General features: G+C 45.6%; 1 protein-coding gene across 3 annotated transcripts in view; it reads left to right on the top strand.

Annotated features, from left to right (window-relative positions):
* nrp1a (neuropilin 1a) overlaps window positions 1-26,098 on the top strand; it is a 64,799-nt gene that overhangs the window by 9,338 nt on the left and 29,363 nt on the right. For 2 of the 3 annotated variants that reach the window (XM_082545600.1, XM_082545599.1), the window contains exons 3-6: window positions 9,528-9,709; window positions 19,027-19,254; window positions 22,154-22,309; window positions 24,831-24,997. In XM_082545600.1, coding sequence (XP_082401726.1) covers window positions 9,528-9,709; window positions 19,027-19,254; window positions 22,154-22,309; window positions 24,831-24,997 — 733 coding nt within the window. Of the gene's footprint in view, window positions 1-9,527; window positions 9,710-9,910; window positions 10,091-19,026; window positions 19,255-22,153; window positions 22,310-24,830; window positions 24,998-26,098 lie in introns of those variants that run through there. The other variant, XM_082545601.1, reaches the window with a different exon arrangement.

Genomic DNA, 26,098 nt, shown 5'->3' with positions numbered 1-26,098 from the left:
CATCGTTGGAAAATCTGACTTCTTTGCACAATCTGGGAACAATGCAGTTGTCAAAGTGAAATAAAGTACAAGGATTTAAACATTAGCTTTTCCATCCAAGGGCTGGTTTACATTAAAAGGAAACTGCCCCGAATCTGGCATCGCCTGATCTCCTCACTGTGCAAACATATGTCCCAACCGTAGAAACACTTCCCTCATTTATTTTCTTCCTCTTCTCACTTCCTTCCTCTTCCTGTTAACATTCAGAAATTCAGGTTGTGCTGTCTCGAGTCTGAGGTCAGGTGTAGTTTGTTCTTTTTTTAATCGGTCGCTCATACCGAAGAGGACACAGTCCCAGTCCTCCACGGGGGAGGGGGAATGTTCACATGTTCACAGTTCTGTCCTGCTCCCAGCCAAGTGACTAGATGTCCAGCCAGATGACCGGGTCATGAAGTACCCTGCCCAGACTGCTCTCTGACCCACTCCAGGGAGGACAGAGAATGGGAAGAGGAGGGAGATTGTCAGTGGGGATGGATGGGCTATTTAATTGAATAATTCCCGGTGCAGTTATTATTACCATTGCCCTCAAGCATCCTAAGCATTGCTGAGCCATGTGTAAGAACTCACGCCACTGACCTTTTTACTGGATTCGTGCTGGCACCTGTATCAGCTGTTTGCATGCTTTGCTTTTCTCTTTTCTGGCTTGTCCTCCACTCCCTCTATCACCAACTGAACTTCTCTATCTCCCCTCAGCTGTTTCCTCTTAACACAACCAACACCTTCACCCCACCCACGCCGCACTCTTTCTCCCCTTCCTGTCCATTGTGGAGAGGCAAGAGAGTTTTGAACAGCACCCGAAGGCTTTACCTCTAGCTGACCTCAAACTCAGCTCCCCTCCTCCCTTCCTTTCCTCCTTTTTTTAACTCTCCTTGTCAGGTTCCTCCTGCCTCTTCTTTGAAAGCAGCATGCTCATTACTCGACAGGGAGCGCTGCTATAAGCAGATAGATGATTACCTCTGTAGATGCTGCTGGATGTTGGTTCTGCTTCTGTTTTTTTCTTGTCAGGCCATAAAAGCTGAAGCAAAGAAGAGCTCACATAGCTGATTTTTGTCCTATGTGAAGTTCAGTGGGTCACTAGCACAAAGTTGTTTACAATTATCTCCTTCTTTTTTTGAATGCTCTTCTTTTCACATGGTTCCAGCAAGCCTGACCCCAATCATGTACTGTACATCCTACACATCCAGTCATGAACAGGATATCTAGTAATACTTTGTCCTCTAACAAGCACCCTAACCCATACCCCAAACCACACACACACACACACACACACACACACACAAATGCACACACCCTTTTGCGACATGAATAAACAGGATATTGTTCTTTGACCCTTCGGATCAGTGTCATGGTTATAGTCTCTCCTGCATTGTGCAAACACCAGTGTCAGTCATTAGAAAGTCATATTCTGAGTAGCGGTGTACCACCATACCACGTACCACTCTCAAAAGGTATGTTTTTAATTCAAAGTGTTTGTCCATAACTGTACTTAGTTAGCTACAAGCACAATGACACAAGATAAGAAACAAATGATCGCAAGGGTGTAGTCATTTTTAGCATTGTTAGATCAGACGGAATCGGGCATTTTTCATTGTGTCTGCATGAAATTTTTCAACACAAGCAGAGGCGTACAGTCTTGGGATTTTCCAAGCATGCTTACAACAATGAAGTGTTTTGCATATTGAAACATTCATATGCAATAAACGGCATGTTTCCGTGTTTCAAGCGCATTGAACCGCGAGTCTTTGTGCTCTTAAATTAAATTGTGTTTAGAGATGATTCGAATACCCACACTTGAACAACATATTTGACCCCTGCTTATAGCCATATAAAGAGATGAAATGTTAAACCAGCATATATCCTGTCAGCTGAGGGTTATGGATTTTCGAGTCTTCATTACAGGTTCAAATAAAGGGCCCATTTGCTCCCTCCTTCCCAGCAGGGTGCACGTGTACTTATGTCACCGAGGTGCTCCGTGGGGTAGAGCAGGAGACAAGAAGAAGGGCAGGGATAGCACACTTAAAAAAAGACAGTATCCAAGTCGGCCCTGCTGTGCCACATCACCCCTTTCTCCCGATGCCCTGTTATTTTTACCCTTGACTTCTCATTGTTGTAACAGCGGCGTATCATCTGAGCCGTGCCACAGACCCCTGTGGAGGACTCTCTCCTCGCTCACCTCTGCCTGCCCCTCTCTCATGTGTAATCAGAGATCCTCTCAAATGTCAAGGTGGGACAAATGGGAGTCATTCCCTCCTGTAATGGCCCCAGAAATGGACTGGAGTGCTCCTCTCCCCTCTCTCACTCGGTCTTTCTCTCTGCTATCTTTAAGAAATCACACACCTTTTTCATCCTTTGTATTTTTTTTTTTGGGTTGCTCTCTTTTCATACTTAAAAAAAAAATGTTATACTAATTTCCTGCCGGCCTTTTTTGGTTCCTTTGTAAATGATATCACACAGTTTCTAACTGTGTTTTGTCCATGTTAAACCTTTTCAGGAGCCGGTGTATCGCTGACATAGTTCTTCATAATAGCTCCAAGTCAAGCTGACTACATAATAAGGCCGTAACAGATATAGCTACTTTACTTCCAAGAAATGTTTCAAGAAATTACCCCGAAGGCTTGGTCGCTTCATTTGGAAACGCATACATTCAGCGTGCGAACGCTCCGATCTGCACTCAGAAGCATGTATGCTGTATTTGCTGTATGCAAAACAGATTCATTCATTTCCCAAGCATACTAAGTAGGGGGGGGGGGGGGGGGGGGTTGTGCTAAATGTGTGTTCCCATTTTGCCATGGGCAGTTTTCTAATTGATTGTAGTTACTCATTCCCACAATATTCATTATAACAAAATGTGTACTATGAAAGGAAATATTGGCAGCACCGCTCACAGCATTATTGCATCCTGATAAAAAATGTAACATTTAAAAAAAAGTTTCATTTTTATTGAGAATATTTGAAAATAGTTGAGTTATATGTGGGAAAAAGCCCAGCTCATTCTTATTTTAATACTTTACTTAAGGGAAAGTCATCAGGGTTTTGTTTTGTTTTTGCATTTCATCCACATTTTTCTTCTCATTGAGTTGTCTTGGAGCAGGACTTAACTTTCAGATGCATTAAAACCAAATCTTGTTGAGTGCATTACTTAAAAAGAACCACCTGTTTTACTTTTGGTTCAATAATACCTTAAAAGGCCTAAACCTCCAAATTAGCAGTATCACACTAGTACAAGGAACTACAAGGTAACTACTGACAGATAGTCAGTAGTTATGACCGTTTGGTCATGCTTCATTGCTCCAGTAAGGGAATAAAGTCCAAGTGTGTCCATGGAGAATTACTGGAAATATGCACAACTCTGTTTTGGCCTTGAAGGCACATCAGTGGCTCATAGGAGCAGAAAGCGAATCAGCTGAACATACTTCCCCAGGGTTCAAAGTGCAGTGGGCCTCACTTGTGAGGTGAGCACAGGCAATTCAGACAGCCTGCTAACAGTGGGAGCTTTTGTGGTCAGTTTTATTTCCCCCACTTGTTTCTTGTCTCCTCCCATCATCCCTTAAGTTCACATTAGTGTGAGCCTGCTCTGTGCTAAGCGGGGAAGGAGCCCCCCCGGGGGCAGAAATCTCCCTCCTGTCAGTCTGGGTGCTCATATTTCTGAATAAGGGATTATTGTGCTTGTTGCAGAAGGGGTGGGGAGGTGGGGGTGTGCAATAATTGAGTCTAAACAGCCAAATTCATTAATTTGATTGTTGGCGATGGCAGATCTCTCGACAGTGTAATTAGGAGAGCTAATGGATGGAAGCATGCTAAATCCATCAATGCTAATGATAATTGCAGTTTAGGAAAGCGAATATGCTTACGAACGTGTGGCCAGGGCCGCTGCAAAATCCGAAACAGCTACAGTGTCTAAAAATACGTCTAACCGTGTGGGGGTGACACCCAGAGAGGCCCATTGATGGTTGCAGCTGGGCCATCTGGGTGGGGAATATCCGACTTTTCATCCATCTTTTTTATCTCCATCCATCTATACAGAAGCATGGTTGGCGAGTTAACCAATCATGCCCTCCGCCCCTCGCAAGTGAGAACCACTTCTGAAGCCGTCGGCCCTGATTGGCTGGTGGTTTATTCCACTGGGTGTGCTGGCATGCTCCAAGAACCTAAACTCGTGCAATAATTTTCTGTGGTTTGAGAAGTTAAGATTAGCTTAAAACAACCCCGTGGTTTTTTATTTTTTTCCTGTTTAAATAATTAGATATCTCCCTCCAATCGAAATCTTGAAGTCAGAAAGTTCATTAAGGTTAATGTTTTGAGCTGCGAACATTAAGACGTAAGCTTCATTTACGGCCTCATTTTTTCTTCCTTACTTCCTTACAAGCTGACACAAGGGTCATTAAAGCTGGACTGGTGCCCAAGGAAAAATGGAACCTGTTATTCTAGGCTTAGGTTAATGAATGTCACATGCAATGGGGATGCAGTGAGGGATGGAAAGTGGAGAACGACAGATCATTTTATTTGAGCGAGGCATGTCCCGCCCCCAGGCTCGGAAAAAGTAACTCAGAGATCAACTGATCTTTGCCCTCCCCCGCTCACTTATTCAAACCTTAACAATGTTTTACCAAAACCCCAAGTGGCAGTTTGTTCGACAAGTCTCATTAATACATTGAGTCCCTGGGCCTGGAATTTTCTGACAGCCTACAACAAGGTCCGTTTTCCTGTTAAGTCTCCCCGGGTCCTGCAGGGCCGTCCCAGGTCTGCTTTTTAGCCAGTTCCACTTATGTTCCCCAGAGCTGTTTTTACATGTTATAGGTGACATGTTTTCATGTCAGCTTGCAGACAGAGAAATGCTTGAGAAAGGAGGTCAGGCATTTGTTCTTTATGCAGTTGAAGCAAGGGGCGATAGCAAAGAAAGAGCTCTTGTTCTGAGGGGGGGTTCCCGCAGCAAGCATGAGCTTATAAATGGTCTGATTAAGAAATCTAACCAATTGTGTGAGCCTTATACAGTCTGTCATAGTGTTATTGCATTGCCTTAGATTGCATTGCTTTTGTAGAACCATATCAAGCAGACATTTATAGAGGGAGGACAGATTATTTCCATGGGAAAGCTTCAGGCAATATAACTGTTATATTGTTAGGCCGGTGGTTTGTCGCCTTCTCTTTAGCTTTGTGAGGAGGGCTAATGTTCTCGTTTGACACTAGCGGATTGCTTTCTCTCTGTGCCTGAAGAAAGAAGGCAGGCTAATATATTTGAGTCGGTGAAGCGAAGGTCGTTGAGAATTACATTGCCCCCCTACCACCACCACCTCCGCACCCACCCACCGCTTCTTTCCCTCTCTTTTTTCCTTTAATTTCCCCACTGGATTGGCAAACCGTTTTCACTATTAGCACTGTGGTAGGCAGCTAACTGTGTGTGTGTGTGTGTGTGTAATTATCTGTGTGTGTTGTGGTGTGCTAGCAGGCCCACCCAGGCCCAAAGCAGACTAGACAGATAAATAGGTGCACAGCTCAACTAGATTGCATTGTCATGGGGAATAACAACAAGAGCAGCAGTGATGCAGCATAAAAGGTCATCGCAAAGGCTCCTGGGAGGAGGAATCTGGGTTTAGCTCGACAGGTCAGTGGGACGCAGACAAGCGGCAAACCCCCCAAAACTATGGGGAGGTTTATAAGTAGGCCATGTTCATGTGCTGCCTTTAATATCTAAAATCAAAGTTGTTAACTGTCCTCTGTCCCCCCCCCCAGGATTCTTAGCCCCTAGAGGTGAGCACCCACAGGTGTTTAGAGTAGCAGATTAGAGCTGCATTTAACACAGCTGGCAACAGGAGTGACTTCTGAAGGCGTCAAAGTGCTCGGCCAAGCGTTTCCCGTAATGTCTTCCAGATGATAAGGGCCCGGATGGATTCTCTGTTAGAGAAGCGGAGCATGTAGGACCCGGTGGCGCAGAACCGCTGGAGTTCTGGCTGATGCACCAGTCATTTAGGAACAAATAGAGACATTTTGGAGTAGGAGGTCTCCTCTCGCGTTCTCTTCCACAGCGAGGACCCCCCGGGGCGTGTTCTCTCTTCCATCTGCAGTCTCGCTCCCGCTGCGCCGTCTTCACGAAGGCCATCCAAGCTGATGATGATGATGTGCCAGGGTGGAAATGCAGTAAACAGCTTTTCTCGGTGTGATCGGAATCAAAATAGAAGTCCAAAACAAGCTTTTTCCTCTCTTTGCTTGGAGGGGTGAGAAGGCAGTCTGTGAGGGCTGATGAGATGAAAACATTAGTTAGTTAGTTGTCTAGCTTCTTTTCACACGCCTAATGCTGAGCTTGCACACGTGTGTGTGTGTGTGTGTGTGTGTGTGTGTGTGTGTGTGTGTGTGTGTGTGCATGCATGCATGCATGCAAACACAGAAACTCAATCAGTTGCAGAAAATCGGCTGTACTGCAGCTTGCTCTTCTTTCGTTCTTCATCGCAGTGATGCATCTCTGCATCAATTTTTTAGGCATCTGGCAATGCTCAGCTTTTGGCAGTTGTGGGGGAGGGAGGTGGGGGGCGATAGCTGCAGAGACAGAGGCTCTGAGGTGAATTATAAGTCTGCTGATAGAACAGAGCAGGGCCATGGGAAGATTGATGTTCTCTTTTGTGAGCTGGGAACCAAGAGGAGAGGACAGGAGAGTAGAGGAGAGAAGAAATTGATTGTGTGTAGACTCGAAACAAAGTGGGAAGAAATCTTATTGTTGCAGCTTTCTGTCAAGAGTTAAACTCAAATGAAGAAAATGCCTATGCCAGTAAGACTTTTGAAAATAAACTCTGTTTTCTCAGGTGACTCAATCAGTTTAGAATCTATTCAGTTTTATTCATATAGTGCCAAATCAGTCACCTCAAGGTGCTTTATTTTGTAAGGCAAAGACAACAGTACAGAGAAAACCCCATCAATCAGTTGACCCCTTACAAGCAAGCACTTGGTGACAATGGGAAGGAAAAACTCCCTTTAACAGGAAGCAACGTTCAGCAGAACCACGCTAAGGGAGGGGCAGCCATGTGCCAACCTCTCTGGACCACACCCATCCTCAGAAATATTATAGAGCCACAGGGTGTTATAAATACAATACATATTAAAAATACATGAAGTGAACCCAATCTTTTCAGTCAGATTTTGATGGCAGTTGTAATGCAGTGACGTCGCCTGTGTGTGGGGTCATTCTGAAAAAAGATTTCGAGTGTAAACATCTGGCTATCCAAGGCTGTTGGCAGGCAGACAGCTGCTTTCTTGGTATCAAACCTTTAACCTGACACGCTAAAGACTTAAAGCAGCGGTCCCCAACCCCCGGGCCACGGACCGGTACCGGTCCGTGAGTCATTTGGTGCCGGGCCGCGAGAGTGAGACTCGGGTGTGAAATGTATGGTTTTCAGGGTTTTTATCAGTTTTTAGCGTTATTTTGTTATCATTTTTTTTTCGTTAACTCAGTTTTCCTGGGTCTTTTCACGTTTGTTTTGAATAGATCTTCTTTTTTTTCTGTACCGGTACTAGCTTTATTTTGTTGTATTTATCCGCGACACCTGGTCCGTGAAAATATTGTCGGGCACAAACCGGTCCGTGGCGCAAAAAGGTTGAGGACCGCTGATTTAAAGGAAAGAAGAAGAACAAGGCTCAGTGTGTCTTGACAGCTCCATATCACCCCAGATCACCCCATCTGAGCCGAAAGACAAGTGAAGCCATCCATCCACCGCGCTGCCTCAGGAGACCTAATTTGTAGCGCTGACACTTCTGTCCAGCTCCACAGTTAGTTACCCTCTGTCCTCGCCTCTCACATGCCAGTCCCTCTTGCTCGCCTTAATGTTTTGCATATGAAAACCCGGCGGGCACTCCCCTTCCCACTTAATCCCAAACCACCGCTGGTAATTCAATTCCTGTTTTACAAAAACATTTTTAAAAATTTGAGGCAGGTGAAGTAAACCATTTAGCAGAAAAAGGTGTCAAAGGGTACATGTTGATACATGTGAGGTCTCACCTGAGGGATTTGGTCCACCCTCGCCATCATTCAAAGTGTAAATCGCCTTTTTGTGTAAAATCCCACGCATTAAGGGAGTTTGGAATCACTAAGGAGCCCCGGTGTTTTGACAGTAATTTGGGAATCAAGGAAAACTATGAAAAGAGTTCCTGCTCGCCAGAAGGCACATATTTTCTTCTAAGGAGACAGACAGAGCATGTGCACGACTGATTGTGACCACACACTCGCTGCGCCTTGCACACACATATATCAATTTTTTTGTTTTATTTTAAATGTACTATGTGTGAATTATATTTTATTCGTCTGGTTCCTGATTAAGATGGAGGAACTGTGCCACAGGCCCTTGTGGTTTGGGTATGGATATCCACAGTAAGTGGCCTGGAGAGCGGAAAACTTGGCAGGATATTCGTGTTCTGGGCAATTAGGAATGTTGGAAACCTGAACTGAAATCTGCTTTTGGAGGAGCACTCAATCTGTCACTCACAGTCAAAACACAGCACGGAAAACTCATCCCTGCACATCGTTCAAACTTGCACACACACACACACACACACACACACCTACACACACACACACACACACACACACACACACACACACACACACACACACAAACACATATATGCAGGCACTAGAGTGAAAACCGCAACTCAAATGCTTTTAATGTACACCTTTAACAAGTGCCTGAAAATACTCGCACCCACAGATAACCAGGGGCTAGTTAGACCACCCCCGATTGCCAAGCACTCTGATTTCTCCTCTACCAACTTAAGTTTCACATGCTAGAATCTGTGTGTGTGTGTGTGTGTGTGTGTGTGTGTGTCCTATTTCAAAGCTGTTTTCCTCTTCGACTCCTAAACTCTGCGCTGACTCAATTAAGTGGCTGCTCCCTTCAATAGCCGTGGGTCTGAAATTCCATTTGAATGTGATGTTCAAGTGTGTGTACATGTGTGTGTCTCTCTGAGTGTGTGTGTTTTAATAGCTTTAGCACCTGCTCGTTCTATACACCAATCTAAGCCAAAGGCCAAAATATAATTACGTTGGAGTCCCGTTTTATTCTGTTATAGAACAGGCTCACTGTGGCTGTTATCCTGTGGTTAAACAGCAGATAGACAACTGTTCAGCTCAAGTTCACCAGTTAAAGCAATTACATAAATCTGACCCCGGTGCTGCTGGGAGCAGAAAAACCTCTGCAGTGTGTGCGCGCGTTTGTGTGTGTGTGTGTGCTCATTGAACACCGATATAATGAAAGCAAACTCTGCCCACCTGTTCTCCGAGTTTTAACCTGAGACCTCATTAGCACACAGTGTGTTATTTCCACTACATAACCTGCACAGTATGTTGTGTTGCTCTGTGGTCCTCTGAGAATGTGTGCACATGCACATAATAGCAGTAATAGTCTGATTTTCAACCATATTACCTAAACACTAGACTCAAAAAAGAATATGATTCATATACAACATTGTGGGACTGACACTCCCGCCCTTGTGTCCTCTCTGTTCAGATATGACTATGTGGAGGTACGAGATGGCACCGATGAGAGCGGTCAGTTGGTGGGGAAGTACTGTGGAAAGATTGCCCCTTCTCCAGTCGTCTCTTCTGGAAACCAGCTTTTCATCAAATTTGTGTCCGACTACGAGACCCACGGAGCAGGCTTCTCTATCCGATACGAGATCTTCAAGACAGGTAGGTGACAGTTATCTTTTGCACAATAGCAATATTTTTCACATTCATCCATCCATCCATTCGCTTATCCTTTTCAGGGTCGCGGGGGGCGCTGGAGCCTATCCCAGCTGTCATAGGGCAAAAGGCGGGGTACACCCTGGACAGGTCGCCAGTCTGTCGCAGGGCTAACACATAGGGACAGACAACCATTCACACTCACATTCATACCTAGTGGCAATTTGGATTATTCAATTAACCTATCCCCACAAGCTGCATGTCTTTGGACGGTGGGAGGAAGCCGGAGTACCCGGAGAGAACCCACGCAAACACGGGGAGAACATGCAAACTCCACACAGAAAGACCCCGGCCTGATGGTGGAATTGAACTCAGGACCTTCTTGCTGTGAGGCAACAGTGCTAACCACTGTGCCACCGTGCTGCCCTTTTCACATTCATGTTAAAAATATATTTATCTTGTATTCCACATTTAAAAATTGCTATCTTGCATATTTTACATCAGCAATATCAAATTGTGCATGCTGTTATTCAAGGATGGAGGAAATCATTTCTCATTGCAGAGTAACAAACAGAAATGCAACTGACAAAACTTACCTCAAAGCAAATTTAGTAGCTCTTCTTGAACACAGACTGTATATTAAAGATTTACAGAGCTGCTGTGATGTCACCAGTTGTATTGTTTGCTTGTTTTTTGGAGCCAGAAGGGGCCATTTTTCAGTGAGTTATTATTACCAAATATTAGCTAGCTTAGTTAGCACCTTTCTGGGAATTTAACTCACTGAAATTCCTCTTGGACGATTTGTTAGTACAATAATGAAACCATAAGCAATATCACTTGTCACATAATTGCGCACAAAATTCTCCAAAAGACGATTAACAGCACAAAAACTGTCAAGGGGCCTCGTTCTGTGGCTTCAATTAGCTGAGGTAATACCTCACTAGACAGCTAGCAGTTATAACCACTGCTGTTATAACCACGGGATCGTGGCTCAAAGAGTTGGCAGTTCATCTTGTAACCGGAAGGTTGCCGGTTCGAGACCCGACTCGGACTGTCGCGGTCGTTGTGTCCTTGGGCAAGACACTTCACCTACCGACTACTGGTGATGGCTAGAGGGGCCGATGGCACGATATGGCAGCCTCGCTTCTGTCAGTCTGCCCCAGGGCAGCTGCGGCTACAACTGTAGCTTGCCTCCGCCAGTGTGTGAATGTGAGAGTGAATGAATAGTGGAATTGTACAGCGCTTTGAGGGCCCCGAAAAGCACGATATAAAAATGCAATCCATTATTATTATTACACCTGTCACTTGAAGTGCAGATGTTCTCAATCATACAGTGCTTTAAGCCCTGAAACATTTTAAATGGATGGGTAAGAAAAAAAAACAACGTCCACCCTTGTTAATCATAAACTTTGCATTAGAGATCCAAAATGTTTTTTGGCTGTTGACATGCCTATTTCTTCTCTTACCTTTGAGATTTTATCACTGATGTATGAGGCTCGCTTTTTGAAGACAACCTCAAGTGGCCATTATTGGAACTGCAGTTTGAAGCACTTTTTGCATCAGCTGTGGTTCGCTAAACCATTGGAAACTTAGTTGCCCGGAATTCAAAGTTGTGTTTTCCTCCTTTTTCGAGCAAGCTTACTCTGTGATGATCTTTCTTTTGTTCTTATTTGCATTGGTATTACATTTAAAATGTCTGAGCTGACACCTTAAAGTAATTGTTGACATCTTGCTTTAAGTTGAGGGAACGCTGTCCCAGTCCCCTAATTTGTCAAATCTATCAAACGCGGTGCAACACGCTATAAAAGCTGGAGGAATAATTCTGATAATGAAGCAAGAAAGAGCCCCTCCATCTAATTTCATGGTTTGTTTGTGATTTAGTCAAGGCATTAGAGCATCAAATTATGCAAATGCAATATGGCAAGCAATATGCTTCATTCAAAACCAATGAATCATAGTCCCATATGTTCCATAATTGTAGCAGTTTTCATCTGGTGTGAATTATTAGACAATAAGCATGGGCATAATTTTCTAAGCGCTGATTTAACAAATGTTGTTTCAAGTGTTGGTTTATTGTCAGATGGCAATCCACAGCAAGGGTATGAACCAGCTATTATAACCTCTGATGTGCTAGTTGTGGAGAAAATTATTTCAATCCACTTAGCAGGGCTCTAGCTGAGGAAACACTTTCAGCACCACAGTAGTATGCAGTTAGTCATGTTCCTCCCTTAATACTTAAAAATAGGACCTCTGGGTAATTTTAGGTGAGAGCCCAGTATGTTAAATCAAAAATATTATCAGGGGATGTCTGTCTTATCAGACCGAAGCATAGCAAGAAAGAGAATTTCCTGTTGGGTTGCTGCCTTCCTTTGTTTAGACTGGAAGAAGGCAGAGGAGAACAGCATATCTAGAGAGTGAGTAGTGGCCAGGTAGGTGCAACAGACTCCTTTTATTAATTAACCCTAGCAGCAGTCTATGGGACAGCCCCCCGTGACCCCAGGAGACATGATAAATAGCCCAGCAAGGTTCCTCCTTGCTTTTAATCTGAGCGAGTGTGTGTTTGTGCTTGTATGTCTGGGTTTGTGCGTGTCACCATCACAGTAGGGCAGCTGGTGGAGTGTGGGTCCATTTACGAGATCAAAGCGACACACCTCGACATACGCAAACCGGTCCACACGCACACACACATTCCCCCCTGATAGGCTAGTTAAATCTGCTACATTCTTTCCACGATTAGCTTGGTATTTCCCAGTCTCATCTATTAGCCAGGACTGATTATAAATGAGGCGTGTTAGGGGCCCTTTGGCGATAGGGAAGAACTGCTGAACACTCACAGGGAATCTAGCAAGAAACATGAGTCTAAGCGTGGACAGAGAGCAAATCGGGGCCAGGGTCGAACTTTTTCATATGAATATTTTTCACCCAGTGCTATCCCCCCCTGCAGAGAAGAGCACCGTGGGTGCGCCATCACTTTCTTAGTGGATCCAGACCATCGTTAAGCTTTGAATTCACTCTGTGTTTTGACTACTGTGGTGCTGGCTCCTGCCAAGAATGGGCTCTGAGATCAATTAGCAGCTCTGTTTGTTGGAGTGAGAGAGAGTGAGAGAGAGAGGACCGAGCAGAAAGAGAGATACAAAGCTAGCTGATTAGCGCAGCTTATCAACACGCACGGCATTAGTTGGGAAAACATTGTGTTGGCTAACACATGTAACGTTAATGATGATACACAGATGCTCCGATAACGGACGGGGAAACGGGAGACTCACGCCCGTGCATGTCAATGAAGGGAAATGCAAAGAATGCAGGCTGTTTATCACTGTGATTATAGGCCCCGGCTCACTGGAAGTCAACCTTGGGGGCTGCCGCTGCCTTTCATCCTGGGTTTAACAGAAGCAAAGGTCGTGTACAAGATAAATAAGGCAACATATTCAAATGCACAGCCCCCCTTTGGGATCATATGCCAACTTTTACAAGTATGTTTATATGTGCAGGTTCACTCACGTCAGCTGTAAGCTGTGTAGTTACAAATTCAGAAACACTTGAAAAATCCTGGCATCTGTACCCCTGGCTTTCATCAGCGGCATGCCTGCAAAGTGTCTAATTGGTAGAGAACAGGTTGTTTTGCAGGCTCTCTATGGCCGCTTCTGCATCAGTCTCTACCCCCTCTCCACTCCTCAGTCCCATCCAACCATCTTAATTAGCATGGGCTATTTATTTTATAGCCCACAAATTGGCAGCCTCGCTCTGCTGGCTGAGGTCTGGCGAGAGGCGGGAAGAGCTAGATGGTGGTGAAGAAAGAGATAGACAAGAGGGATAAGTCGGAGAGGGAGGAGTGTTTGGCCCAAAGGGAGCAGTTCAGCAAGCTGCTAGTGTTTGTGCGTCTCTACAGAGGCATTTGACGCCCAGATAAAAATAAAATGTCGATTAAAAAGAATGCGCTGGGAAAACAATGGCCTCGACTTGCAAAAATCGAGCAACAATGAGAGTGAAAAGCAGTAATGCGTCCCCCCCCTCAGTGTAAAATGACTTGATGTTGGATTACCCACCAATGAAATCCGGCTGCTTTTGTAAGAAGAAGATCCGTGTTTGTCCTGTCATCTGAAAGAACCGTCCTCTTTAAGTGAACGCGTGTGCGCACACGCGCAACATATGTTTTCTTTTAGCAGCTCCTCAGTTTGCTTAGAGCTGCTCCAAGGCTGGCCGAGCTCCCATTGAAGTGGGAGAGCAGGCAGAGATAGTGCCACTGGTAGCCCCCACCCCACTCACACACGCACACACACGCACACACACAGCTCATCCTAATTGCTCGGCAGAATGACTAAGCCTGGAGTGAGGCCTACCATGCCACACTAAAATATATATGTTCTCATGCAAAGGCCCTGTTTATCATGTCATGGAGATGTGGTTGCTTTTACTCTGAGCACACACCTGTGAAAACACTTTGAAGGTGTGTGCGTGTGCTGAGTGGGACCTAATGGGAGGGTGGCTTTTGTGGACGACACACCCTGATGCCTGATGGCAGAGGTCACATCTGGAGACGCACTGTCATTGTACACACGCACACACACACACATGCAAGGCCCTCATGGAAACTCGAGACAACAAATTTCTTTCAGGGGAGCCCGAGGGATACTGTGTCCCCAGCCCACCCCCATCCTATCAGTGCAGTGTCATCCATCCCTGTAAGTGGGGAAGGCAGGGTGATGTCATAGGCGCATGCTAAATACCACGTCAGTTGTGCAGAGCCTCAGGATGTGTGTGTGAGTGTGTGGGGGTAAATGCAAACCTGCCTCTTCCATCTGTTTCAATGACAGACACTCCACAGGCTCCAGGTCAATGTTTGATTTAGTGTGGAAGGAGTTAATTCTCCACCGGCAATTAACCCTTCTGTCAGTGTGGCATGAGAACAAAATGGGAAGGGGTGGGGGCGGGCGTGAAGGCGGTGGGGGGCATTAATGGCGCAGGGGGGCAGAACTGGGATAATAATCAGCCGGAGAGCGACATAGAACACAAACAGTGGTGATTTACTTAACAGCCTAAGAACAACACCTTCAGCTTCTATGGCTCCAGCCAACCCACCCTGACTTGGGTGGGTTGGTGGGGGGCAGTGATGATTAGATGCAAAGAAAAAAAGTTTGAAGTGTTAAAGGAGCAGAAAGAAAAAGAGGGGGACAGCAGGAAAATAGCAAGAGGCTGTCACATTTGACACCCGTTCCCTGGTTGTTCTAATGATTAACGCACAGTCTCCGGTTTTCTCTCAGCACTCAGAGCAACACAGAGCACAAGCAATCAGGGGAGACTTAAGAGTTGAAAGGCGCACCACTGCCTTAATGTCCAGACCACATTTATTTAGCATTCATTATGAATCTCTCACTCTAGCAAAGATTGAAATCAAATCCCCATTAGATATCGTTTTGCCAGCTACAACTTGCCCTGTTAAACAAATTCAAATCATTCAGGAAGCAAGTTGCCAGTGACATCTGTTTACTCCTCCATCCAGAGAAGGACTCCATATAAATGAGAGTTAACAGAAGTCATTACTGCCAGCGGTAAACAGTGGAGTGTCTGGTTGGAGGCTGCCACTAAATGCTGTGCGCTCAAGGTTGCTTCTTCCTTTCTTTGTCCCGTCCTTCTGCTTTAAGTTTAAAAGCTGCAGTTTGCGCGTGCTTGCTCAGTCACACTTTTTCATGTTTGCAAACCTGTTTTTTAACCTTTCCTGTTTTTAAGAAATCTACGAGGAGAGACACCCACAACTGCAGCAGTAAAACAGCACAGGGAGAGACAGGGAGTAACTGAGGTGCAGGGTGTTAGCCTTTGGTTGACAGCTGGATATATTTGTCTCCTGAAGCTCCTTGTCAAGACACACGCAGCGCATGTAGGGGCGATGCGACAGGAAAGCGTGACTGCTTTTCTGTTTGCCTCTCGCTCGCATCAGCACAAAACATCCTGGGCGTAGTGAGAGGAGCTGGGGACAGAAGCCCTCCCATGTGGAGACGGCAGATAAAAGAGATCTGTTGGGTGATTATCTCACCGGTGGGAGCAACCAGAGTGCTCTGTCTCTCTCGCTCCTCTTTTTTCATTTGGAGGGAGTTGCATGCAGCCAGGAACAAAAAAGCTGACAGTATAAGAAGGTTTGTCCTTGCTTTCGCCTCAGTTATGACAGTTCAGAAAGAACATAGCAACAGAAATGTTGACGGTGAGGTTGGTTCAGTTTGGGGACAGTATCTCTGGTTAATGCCTTTTAGCACTCAGAGGAGAAGTCTGGTGTGGGGGACCTTGGTAACTATTCAATTCAATTTTATTTATATAGCGCCAAATCACAACATAAGTCGCCTCAAGGCGCTTCATAGATACAGAGAAAAACCCAACAATCATATGACCCCCTATGAGCAAGCACTTTGGCAACAGTGGGAAGGAAAAACTCCCTTTTAACAGGAAGAAACCTCCGGCAGAACCAGGCTCAGGGAGGGGCGGGGCTATCTGCTGCGACCGGTTGGGGTGAGAGAAGGAAGACAGGATAAAGACATGCTGTGGAAGAGAGACAGAGGTTAATAACAGATATGATTCAATGCAGAGAGGTCTGTTAATACATAGTGAGTGAGAAAGGTGACTGGAAAGGAAAAACTCAATGCATCATGGGAATCCCCCGGCAGCCTATGTCTATTGCAGCATAACTAAAGGAGGATTCAGGGTCACCTGGTCCAGCCCTAACTATATGCTTTAGCAAAGAGGAAAGTTTTAAGCCTAATATTGAAAGTAGAGATAGTGTCTGTCTCCCGAATCCAAACTGGAAGCTGGTTCCACAGAAGAGGGGCCTGAAAACTGAAGGCTCTGCCTCCCATTCTACTTTTAAATACTCTAGGAACAACAAGTAGGCCTGCAGAGCGAGAGCGAAGTGCTCTAATAGGGTGATATGGTACTACAAGGTCATTAAGATAAGATGGGGCCTGATTATTTAAGACCTTGTATGTGAGGAGCAGGATTTTGAATTCAATTCTGGATTTAACAGGAAGCCAAAACAGGAGAAATATGCTCTCTCTTTCTAGTCCCTGTCAGGACTCTTGCTGCAGCATTTTGGATTAGCTGAAGGCTTTTCAGTGAGTTTTTTGGACATCCTGAAAATAATGAATTACAGTAGTCCAGCCTGGAAGTAATAAATGCATGAACTAGTTTTTCAGCGTCACTCTGAGACAGGATATTTCTAACTTTAGAGATGTTGCACAAATGGAAGAACGCAGTCTTACATATTTGTTTAATATGTGCATTGAAGGACATGTCCTGGTCAAAAATGACTCCAAGGTTCCTCACAGCGTTACTGGAGGCCAAGGTAATGCCATCCAGAGTAAGAATCTGGTTAGATACCATATTTCTAAGCTTTTCAGGGCCGAGTACAATAACCTCAGTTTTATCTGAATTAAGAAGCAGAAAGTTAGCGGCCATCCAGGTCTTTATGTCTTTAAGACATTCCTGCAGTTTAACTAATTGGTGTTTGTTATCTGGCTTCATGGACAGATAGAGCTGGGTGTCATCTGCATAGCAGTGAAAATGTATGCTATGTCTTCTAATGATAAGGGAAGCATGTACCAGTGTTTAGCCGAGATAATCAGAAACCAGTAGAAATGATACTGTAAGAGCTGTAGTTTTACTAACAAAAATTTGTAGTGGTACTGTGCTCTTTGACTGCCAGCCTACTGCTTGGATTTCGACAGGTTTTCAGCGTGAACCATTTCCTAACTTTAAATCTGTTCTGGTCAACTGCTGAGCTGAGATAAGGGTCATGGTAGAAGCTGATGAAATGGATGGAGAGTGGAGCTCGGAGCCAATATCCACACGAAATTCAACACATTGACCTGAATAGCACTCTGGATGCTACAGCTGTCTAGAACACTCACCACAGAAAGAACTGGCTTGCATCTATAGTTTTACCCCCCCACCCCCAGAACTGCGTGACATTAATATCAAATGTGGCAAAGTGCAAATCTCCAGCATCCAACAACCCTCTCATCCCAGGGAGCACTCTCCCTGAACAAAAATCAATCCGAATTTTTCCTGGGGTAAATACGAAGGGGGAAGCTGAGAAATTAATGGCGCCCACTGTTCGCGAAAGCCACACTTTAGCCGCCGCACTAAATGTCAACTCTTTTTGGAGTCAAAGCGCCGGCTCGCTGTGGCTTTCAGCTTTGGACGAGGGGAGAAAATCAACGTGGCTCTCCGTCCCTTCACTCAAAGCACCGGTGGACAGGCTCAAGTGGGGTTGATGGTCTTCAATTAGGGGCCCAGCAAGATGCTTGAGTGGCGATGGAAAAAATGCAGTTTGCCACATTCATTTAAGCTGCAGTGACTGCGGCACAGTGGCTCTGTCTAATGATAACTCCCTGCAATTTTGGTTTCGATTGGCCCCACCTGCACCCATCACGCCAGCTGCCAGACAGGCATGAAAATGATGTTATCCTGGGTACATTTCTACAACTAATGGCTCAAAATAATTGCCCCGAACAACAGTAATTCTGTTTTTTTTTTTCTGATTTTCTATCTCTGTGTATATATTTGTATAAAACAGGCGCTTTCTAACACTTGGGACTGATGCTTGAGTCTGCATAGTGAACGCATCCTAATGTCTGTCACATACATTTAAACATTTTCAAGCAGCTGCTAGTCTCAGTTTGTTTTTGTTTTTTTGACTCACATGTCAATCATTCTTAAATCATAATTTTGTGCTTGTGAGAAGTGTCTGCCATGGGAAATGCGTTAATACTCCTCATCAGCTGAAAGGTAGCTCTCCGGGGAGCTGTGCATAAATATTTTGACTTTTCCTGGTGTAAAACTGTGTGTTTAGGTGTGCGTGCGTGCGTGTTGATGAATGCGCAGTCATTCACTTTGCCTTCCATCACTGACGCTGTAATTTTGCTCGAGCACCTCTCATATGTTTCGCAGACATGAGAACATCAGAACAAATCAAGCTCTTTATTCATCATTCCCCCGATTCTGGTGATTGAGGCCTTTCACTAATGTTTACACTTTCAGCCCAGATGTTCCTCCAGTTTTAACACACATACAGTGATGGAGTGTGATGCTCAAAAGCTCTGAGCTTTTGAACATCCAGATGTAGAGATCCAGATGTGAAAACAAGAACTACTGAGGTGGTCTTGCACCTATGGGCCGTAAACTGTCCTCCCCTCAGTAGGGCAGCTGGAAGGCTGAGCTTCTAAAACTTACTTTAACACCTAAGCAACTCACTTAAGCAATAGTCATTCAAATGTCTTCCTTTCTCCCATTCATCTTCTCACTTCTCATCTCACTTTTTCCTGTCATCCTTCCTGCAGGTCCAGAATGCTCCAGGAACTTCACCTCCAACAGCGGCATCATTAAGTCACCTGGGTTCCCCGAGAAATACCCCAACAACCTGGACTGCACTTTCATGATCTTTGCCCCGAAAATGTCGGAAATCATCTTGGAGTTTGAGAGCTTTGAGCTGGAGCCCGACCCAACACCCCCTACTGGTGTGTTCTGCCGCTATGACCGGCTGGAGATCTGGGATGGGTTCCCTGGAGGTGAGTGAATGGGAAGAACAGAGAATTGAATACAATTTAATGTGAAAGTGTGAGGCATTGCAGCAATGCATCATTTAACAATTTAGGGCATCACTCCTACCTGCTGGGCAGCGTTAGATCACTTAATATACACAGATCAGGCATAACATTATGGCCACCTGCCTAATATTGTGTTGGTCCCCCTTTTGTTACCAAAACAGCCCTGACCCATCGAGGCATGGGCTCCACTAGATCCCTGAAGGTGTGCTGTGGTATCTGCACCAAGATGTTAGCAACAGATCCTTTAAGACCTGTAAGTTGTGAGGTGGGGCCTCATTGGATCTGACTTTTATGTCCAGCAGATCCCACAGATGCTTGATTGGATTGAGATCTGCAGAATTTGGAGGCCAAGTCAGACAAGCTCAAACTGACTGTGAAACTCAAACTATTCTTGAAAACCTGTTAACCTGTGGTGGGAGCGTGAGAATGCGGGTGAGTGGAGTGATAAGTTTCAGCTTCGCTGCTCACTGTTTTTCCAAAAGGAAAGGAGCAACTTTAAACAATAAGATGACATTCTTTGGGCAAGAAGGCTAACTACCTTAACCATACTTGGAAGTGGTCTAACAGAATGCTTTGTCTTTGCCAAATGCTGAACACTTCCTGTCACAATCCTCCCATACTTCCTTTTTCAGTCACAGACCGTATGCCTAGTGCCTGTACATTTGGGAGTTCAATGTCCAATCTAGGCTGTAATGTTTAAATTGATGCTTTTCAGGGTGCTGACATGTGGAGAACACAGTCTGATCTTGCAGGAAATTGCTCCAAAAAGAATTTCCTTTGCAGGATTCTTTGTGTTTCTCACCAGAAGTGCTTATTAGAGTGAAACAGCGCTCCGTGGGACGTCTGCTGCTCTTGGTTTACCACAGGCCACAACGTTCACGTGGATCCAGGCACACAATCAAAATATTCCCCCATAAAATGGCGTTCTAAAATCCATCTATCTAAAAATAAATAAATAAATAAATCAGCAGGTGAGCGACGGAGCGAGAGCAAGCAAGCAACGTTCAAAGCAAGGCTTCCATTGCTCTGGGATGATGCTTTGAACTCGGCAAGTGAAATCACCTCTTGAAGTTTTCAGTTTTTCTCCTGGCTATTCCAACACAGGGTGCAGACAAGATGAAAGCTTCTCTTAGCCATCAGTGGCAGAAAATTGAAAGAATTTTATCTTGTTGCGTTCAGCACAGTGCACATCAGTATTCTCTGCTTTCACGTCGGAGGTGATAAGGTTGAAGCGCAAATCGCGGCGCCTTTTCAAGTAAGTTTACTTAAAGCTCAGTTTTCTTTGAGCCCCTGTGTCTGTAGATGTTAACTTTTGCCAAGCTGACCTTTGATTCCACAAAATATTTCCACAACTCATTTGTGCAACCCCTCCTCCCTGCCAGAGGTGACGCATGTCTAATTTTCAAGACTGGTGTTGATTAAGTCGATTCTCAAAGACTCTGGGAGCTGAGAATATGTCACATTATTAGCACCTTTTAGTACATATTTTTACAGAAGACACTGGGGGTCTAGAAAAAGTAACGTTTCCGGCACTGCTTGATGATTAAGATTCAGATCTGTCTCAGTTCATCATTGCATACAGGAAGCTTTGATGAGAGCAGGAATTGGAAAATGCCATTTTGAACTGATGTAGCGTCACGTCACTCAAGTGTTGCCACGTGTGATCCACAGTCCTGTATAAAAATAAGCCAGGGGAGGAAAGCAGCATGTCGGCTTCTGCCAGGTGGTTCCTGTGGTGCGTGCAGGATCGATAATTATGCATTAGCACGGAAGACTGGAGGCAGAGGTGGGAGACGTTTGGGCAGGCGCAGGTCTTCGTGAAGCAGCAGGGGGAGGAGGATCTGTGCTACTCCTTACCCCTATTCTTAAAGTGCACCTCGCTCAACAGGTGTGTCGTGGAACCTCAGCGAGCCATTTCCCTGGGAAAGGCTGGAGAAAAGGCAGCAAGGTTCTTGAAAATATCATAGTGCTGGGGACTCATGCAGATAATCCAGGAGATGTTTTTTCAGTTCAGGTTCAAAAGCAAACATACAGTAGAGTTGCACATTTGTTCACCAGGCACCTGGTCTGTGAAGATTAATTTGAGCCGTCACATTGCTCCCGCCCCCCCCGCCCCCGAGCCCCAGCAGTCTGGCCTTTGCCTTTCATGTAGGAGCCGGGCTGGAAGTGGCATGTTTTGGATGACAGGAGGCCACGGGGAGGCAGGACTGTCACTCGCTGCTGATCACAGCATTACTAATCACAGATAAGCTCCAGCTCCCCCAACAGGAACGCACACTCACCAGTGCGCACGGATCACCACACATCAGAGATGCAGGGCAAGGTCATTGTGCTCCCGCGCTCACCCTCTCTCTCTCCCTCCCTCATCACCCCCATCGTTCGCACTCTCCCTGCATTTCTCCACCTCCAACCTTTCATCCATCCTGTTTTCCCATTCTGCTCAGTCTGCCCGGCCGAACACATCGCTCTCCCACTTTTATTGCTTTCCGACTTTTAATGCTTCCCCATTGTCTCGCTCCAGTCTTTACTTGTTTGGCCTCGCTGGGCCACGGCTGTGTCTGCCTCAGGTCTAAGAAAACAATTGTGGGTACAGGAGGTTTGTGGTATTTACAGCCAGCAAATAGAGACCATGACCCCCCCCCCCGCACGCCACAGGTTGCGCTTGCTTTTTTTTTTTGCCCCTGTGGCAGGCAAACGAACAAACAGTCTTTTCTCGCTCTTCTTTATTGGGTCGATTGACACACCAGGTTTCACACCTCCACGGTGGGGGTGAGGGGCTAGTTAAAAGCTATGTGTGACCAAGTCTAACTCGAGGAACATATTATATATTTGCACTTATTCCCTCTTTTTCTCTCTCCAGTTGGCCCACATGTCGGAAGGTACTGCGGGCAGAACACCCCGGGCAGGATCATCTCTTACACAGGCATCCTGGCCCTGACAATCAACACCGACAGCGCCATTGCAAAGGAAGGCTTCTCTGCCAACTTCACCGTCATCGAAAGAACTGTTCCAGAGGGTGAGCTGGCATACACTCCAAAACCCCCCCCAGAAAAAAGCACTTAAAATCAGACAGATGGGGATGTCAGGGAGGCTGAATCACAGGTAGACAAAGAACATTGGTACACAAGTGGGATGACTGAGGCAGAAATGTAAATTTGTTTAGTGAAAGAAAACTTTAAAAGTTACTAGCTGTAAAAGAATTAGAGGGCAAGAATGTAACCAGCCGGAGAATATTACACAAAGAAGCAGATGTTGTCTGCTACTTTCAGTGGGTCCTGTTGTGACAAGTTCCCACTTGTTAAGCAGAACTCATAAGAGTTATTAAATAAACACCTCCTGCCTCTTCATTTGGGGAATGTGTTACTGGTTACAAGTCTGCCTCCTGTGGTTTACAAGGCTTACATTTATACACCATGAGCCCAGACGGGCTCCAAAAGACGGCTTCCTCACCAGTAACAACCCTGGACGCACACTTACACACATCCCTGGGGCTTTCACATTCAGTGTCCCTGTCACGGCGCCTGACCCCCTGACCCCGTTTTGCAAAACTTTCCATCTAAACATTTCATCAAGGAGGAAAAGTCCTGGTAGGAGTCATAAATCTGTCCAGAGGCAAGACCACCCCCTACACACATACCCACACCCACACATTTGGTCTTTGAATAGCAGCAGAGATGGATGAAATCCAGCCAATCTACTAATCATCTCCAAAGAGCGTTTTATCTCACCCAAAGGGGAAGGCACACTTTGCTGTTGTACACATGCTGCAAATGAAAACAAGGCCACCTCGCAGCAACGAGAAGAGCTGTGACTGTTTATGTCACTTCTCTTTAGTTTACTCCGAGTCACTCGGGCTATTTTAATCACGCGTCCAAGATCAGATTACGCGGAGCAGCTTTTCACATTCGCCCTTAAGAGGCCCAGTGAAATATCTGACCTGTGATCAGCGCACACCTTCATTTAGAAGTCAGTTGCTTGGGATACGTCACCAACTCAAACAAATCCGAGATGAAAATAAAAATCTCCAGACCCTGTCTTTGCTTTTCCAGGCTTGTACTGCTTGAATCATTCATAATCCCCTTATGCATAATACACGGTGGATTTTCTCGCTTCTCCGTGGCGAGGGGATGGGTACGCTCCAGCTGAAAGCTACTGATGAAAGGCGATAAGGCGCTGAAAAGAGGCCTTGTCTTTTGTTCTTTCTCATACACTCATCCCCTCTATCAACTGTCGCCATTTTCCTCAGCTATCAAACCCCGCTTTGGTCGCTAATCCACGTGATCAGATACCACCTTTGAAAGCGAACAGACAACCTCCTTGTGTTTTTTCGTTGATCGCGGTCTGTATTCTAGGTGACGTAGGTCCCAGTACAAAAGTCTGGCAAGAACGGCCTTCAAAGAAAGGCGACAATGAATGCGGGAGGTGCGAGACAGTTTTCTCGGCCTCACACGGAGACTCCGGCATACCTTTGTGCACGAACACATGCGTATACAGCCACACGTCGACACTGTAAAGCACAAGGATGCACGCTGACCCACTGACTGAGGCATGTGAGCAGGCCAGCAGATGGGGAGACCATCTGTGTTAGCTTTTAGGCAGCAGCCACACAGCAGTTCCACACTACTCTCCATCCTGAGCCCTCTGAATCTGTGCATGTGTGTCTGCATATAAGCAAATGACTGTATTTTTTTGGTCATAAGCTTTTACATTTATGCTAACATGCTGCTTGAAGGATTGCCAGTTTGCTTTATGACCAATTTCCCCATTGGGGGAAAAAAAAGGAAGTAAATAAACAAGAGCTGCTTACATGAGTGGCTGTAAGTGTGCCTTCGCATACCTCTGTGTTGTTGTGGTGAACTTAATGAAAAACTGCCCGGATCAAAAGGTCATTTTCTTCATCACTCTACAGCAGGGTCAGTATGTCCAGCCAACTGAGGTTAGAGGGGCTGACCCCAATCTGACCCAGCGGAGTCTTTTCGTTTACGGAGCCCCGGATACCACAAATCAGCTGCCCAGAGTTAACACTAACAAGTGAAGCACCTCCTCCCATGGGGCTGACCACTGAGTGTGATGTATGGTCCCCAAATACAGACACTAAACACACCTAAACTCCCACAAGAGACCAAATAAGGGAGAAAATGGGGAGAAAGGTTAAAAAAAAAAGATAAACTGCCCACAGGGAAGTGAAGGGAAACTGATCCAGTCAGTGGAAAAAAAAAATTACTGGAGGGAAAGTCACTCTAACGCGTAATACCAGCCTACACTGAATGTTTTATGAGGACATTTTTACGTCTTAATGCGGAACGCTTCCATCCTTCTTCCATTAAAAAGTAGAGGGAGAGACGCGGGAAGGATTTACCGAGGCACTGCTGATGTGCTCCTCTTTCCCGGCCGGCAGTGCTGAGTGGCTGTCGTGCGGTGGCCTCCTCCCTTGAGATAAGCTCTGATTCTGTAGCGGGGGTGGGGGGCACTGAAAAGACATTGCTGTGTCGCATTTTGACTCAGAAATAAACATTGTTTACATTTTCCCTTTGCAGACTTTGACTGTAGCGACCCTTTAGGCATGGAATCGGGAGAGATAACGTCAGATCAGATCATGGTTTCATCCCAGTACAATCCTAGCTGGTCCCCAGAGCGCTCCAGACTCAACTACTATGAAAATGCATGGACACCAGCAGAGGATTCCAACAAAGAGTGGATACAGGTAACCTACTAACAGGAAGATAACAGCACATCACTGATAACATTTAAATTTTTAACAGGAAGTTCAATCAAAAGGCAGCGTGGAACAATTCTCCAGCTGTCTGTGGTCTGTCTTTCTGGAAGTGCGTCACAGTCTGAGGGTGTGTTGTGTATTTGACGCGACCGCTGCCTGCTCGAGCACAGTCGGTGTGCTCCGTGTTTGTTCTTCGGCCTCTGGAGGTGCAGCTTCTCCATAACACCCAACAGTTCCGATGATGAATGTCAGCTGTCCTGATGGACCTCTGGGGTGGTTAAGTTCACGCCTTACAAAAATTGCGAGTCCACTCTCTCTATCACTGTCTACCTACCTGCCTATCTCTCTCTCCCTCCCTCTGTCTTCTTGTCCTATCTGATAACTTTTCCTTCTCCGTGATAACAGAGACCGCCTCTGGGGGATGCTGGGATTTATTCCAGGCGTCCTGCCTGGCTTCACACACACAGACACTCTCAAACACACAAACAGGCTCCGTCATATTTTTTTCTGACTGTCAGCTTATCTGCACAAAACGATCATCACCCACCAAGGGAACTTTATGTGGGAAGATTAAGGATTTAGTTCTTCCATCCCTAGACTGGGATAAGTCACATATTCCAAGTCCACTCACAGCACAACCCCCCCCTCCAGTGACATACCCACTGAGGCACTACCTAGATGCATTCGGAGCTTGTTTGATTTATTAACCGAAAGCCTCCAGGCCTCGTAAATGCCCAGACTGTTTGTCTTTTTCGACTCTTTTCTACAGTCTTTGCTTCACTGCTGAAAACTTTGGCTCCGGCATATTCCTCGGGGGATGAATAATAGAGCTGACCCAAAGCCAAATATTTGCTTGGGGAGGGCCATAAGCAAGCTTTTCCTTTATTATTGCAATGAAAATATTGTCCTGGGGGCCCCTGTTGCTCCTTCAGACTAATTTAATCAGTGTGTGTACGTGCGCCGGTTTACGCGCACTCTCCCATGCTTGTGTGTGTCCGTGTGTTCATACTTGAGTTTGTGGATGAGTGGGACTGTCTGGCAGGGTCCATATTGTCCTGCAGAGGAACTCAGCATGTGTCAGAGTGGAAC

The sequence above is a fragment of the Aulonocara stuartgranti genome, assembly GCF_965226115.1.
Source record: "Aulonocara stuartgranti genome assembly, chromosome: 9".
Taxonomy (NCBI): domain Eukaryota; kingdom Metazoa; phylum Chordata; class Actinopteri; order Cichliformes; family Cichlidae; genus Aulonocara; species Aulonocara stuartgranti.
The sequence above is the reverse complement of the archived record's forward strand: the minus strand, read 5'-3'. Positions and strand labels throughout refer to the sequence as shown.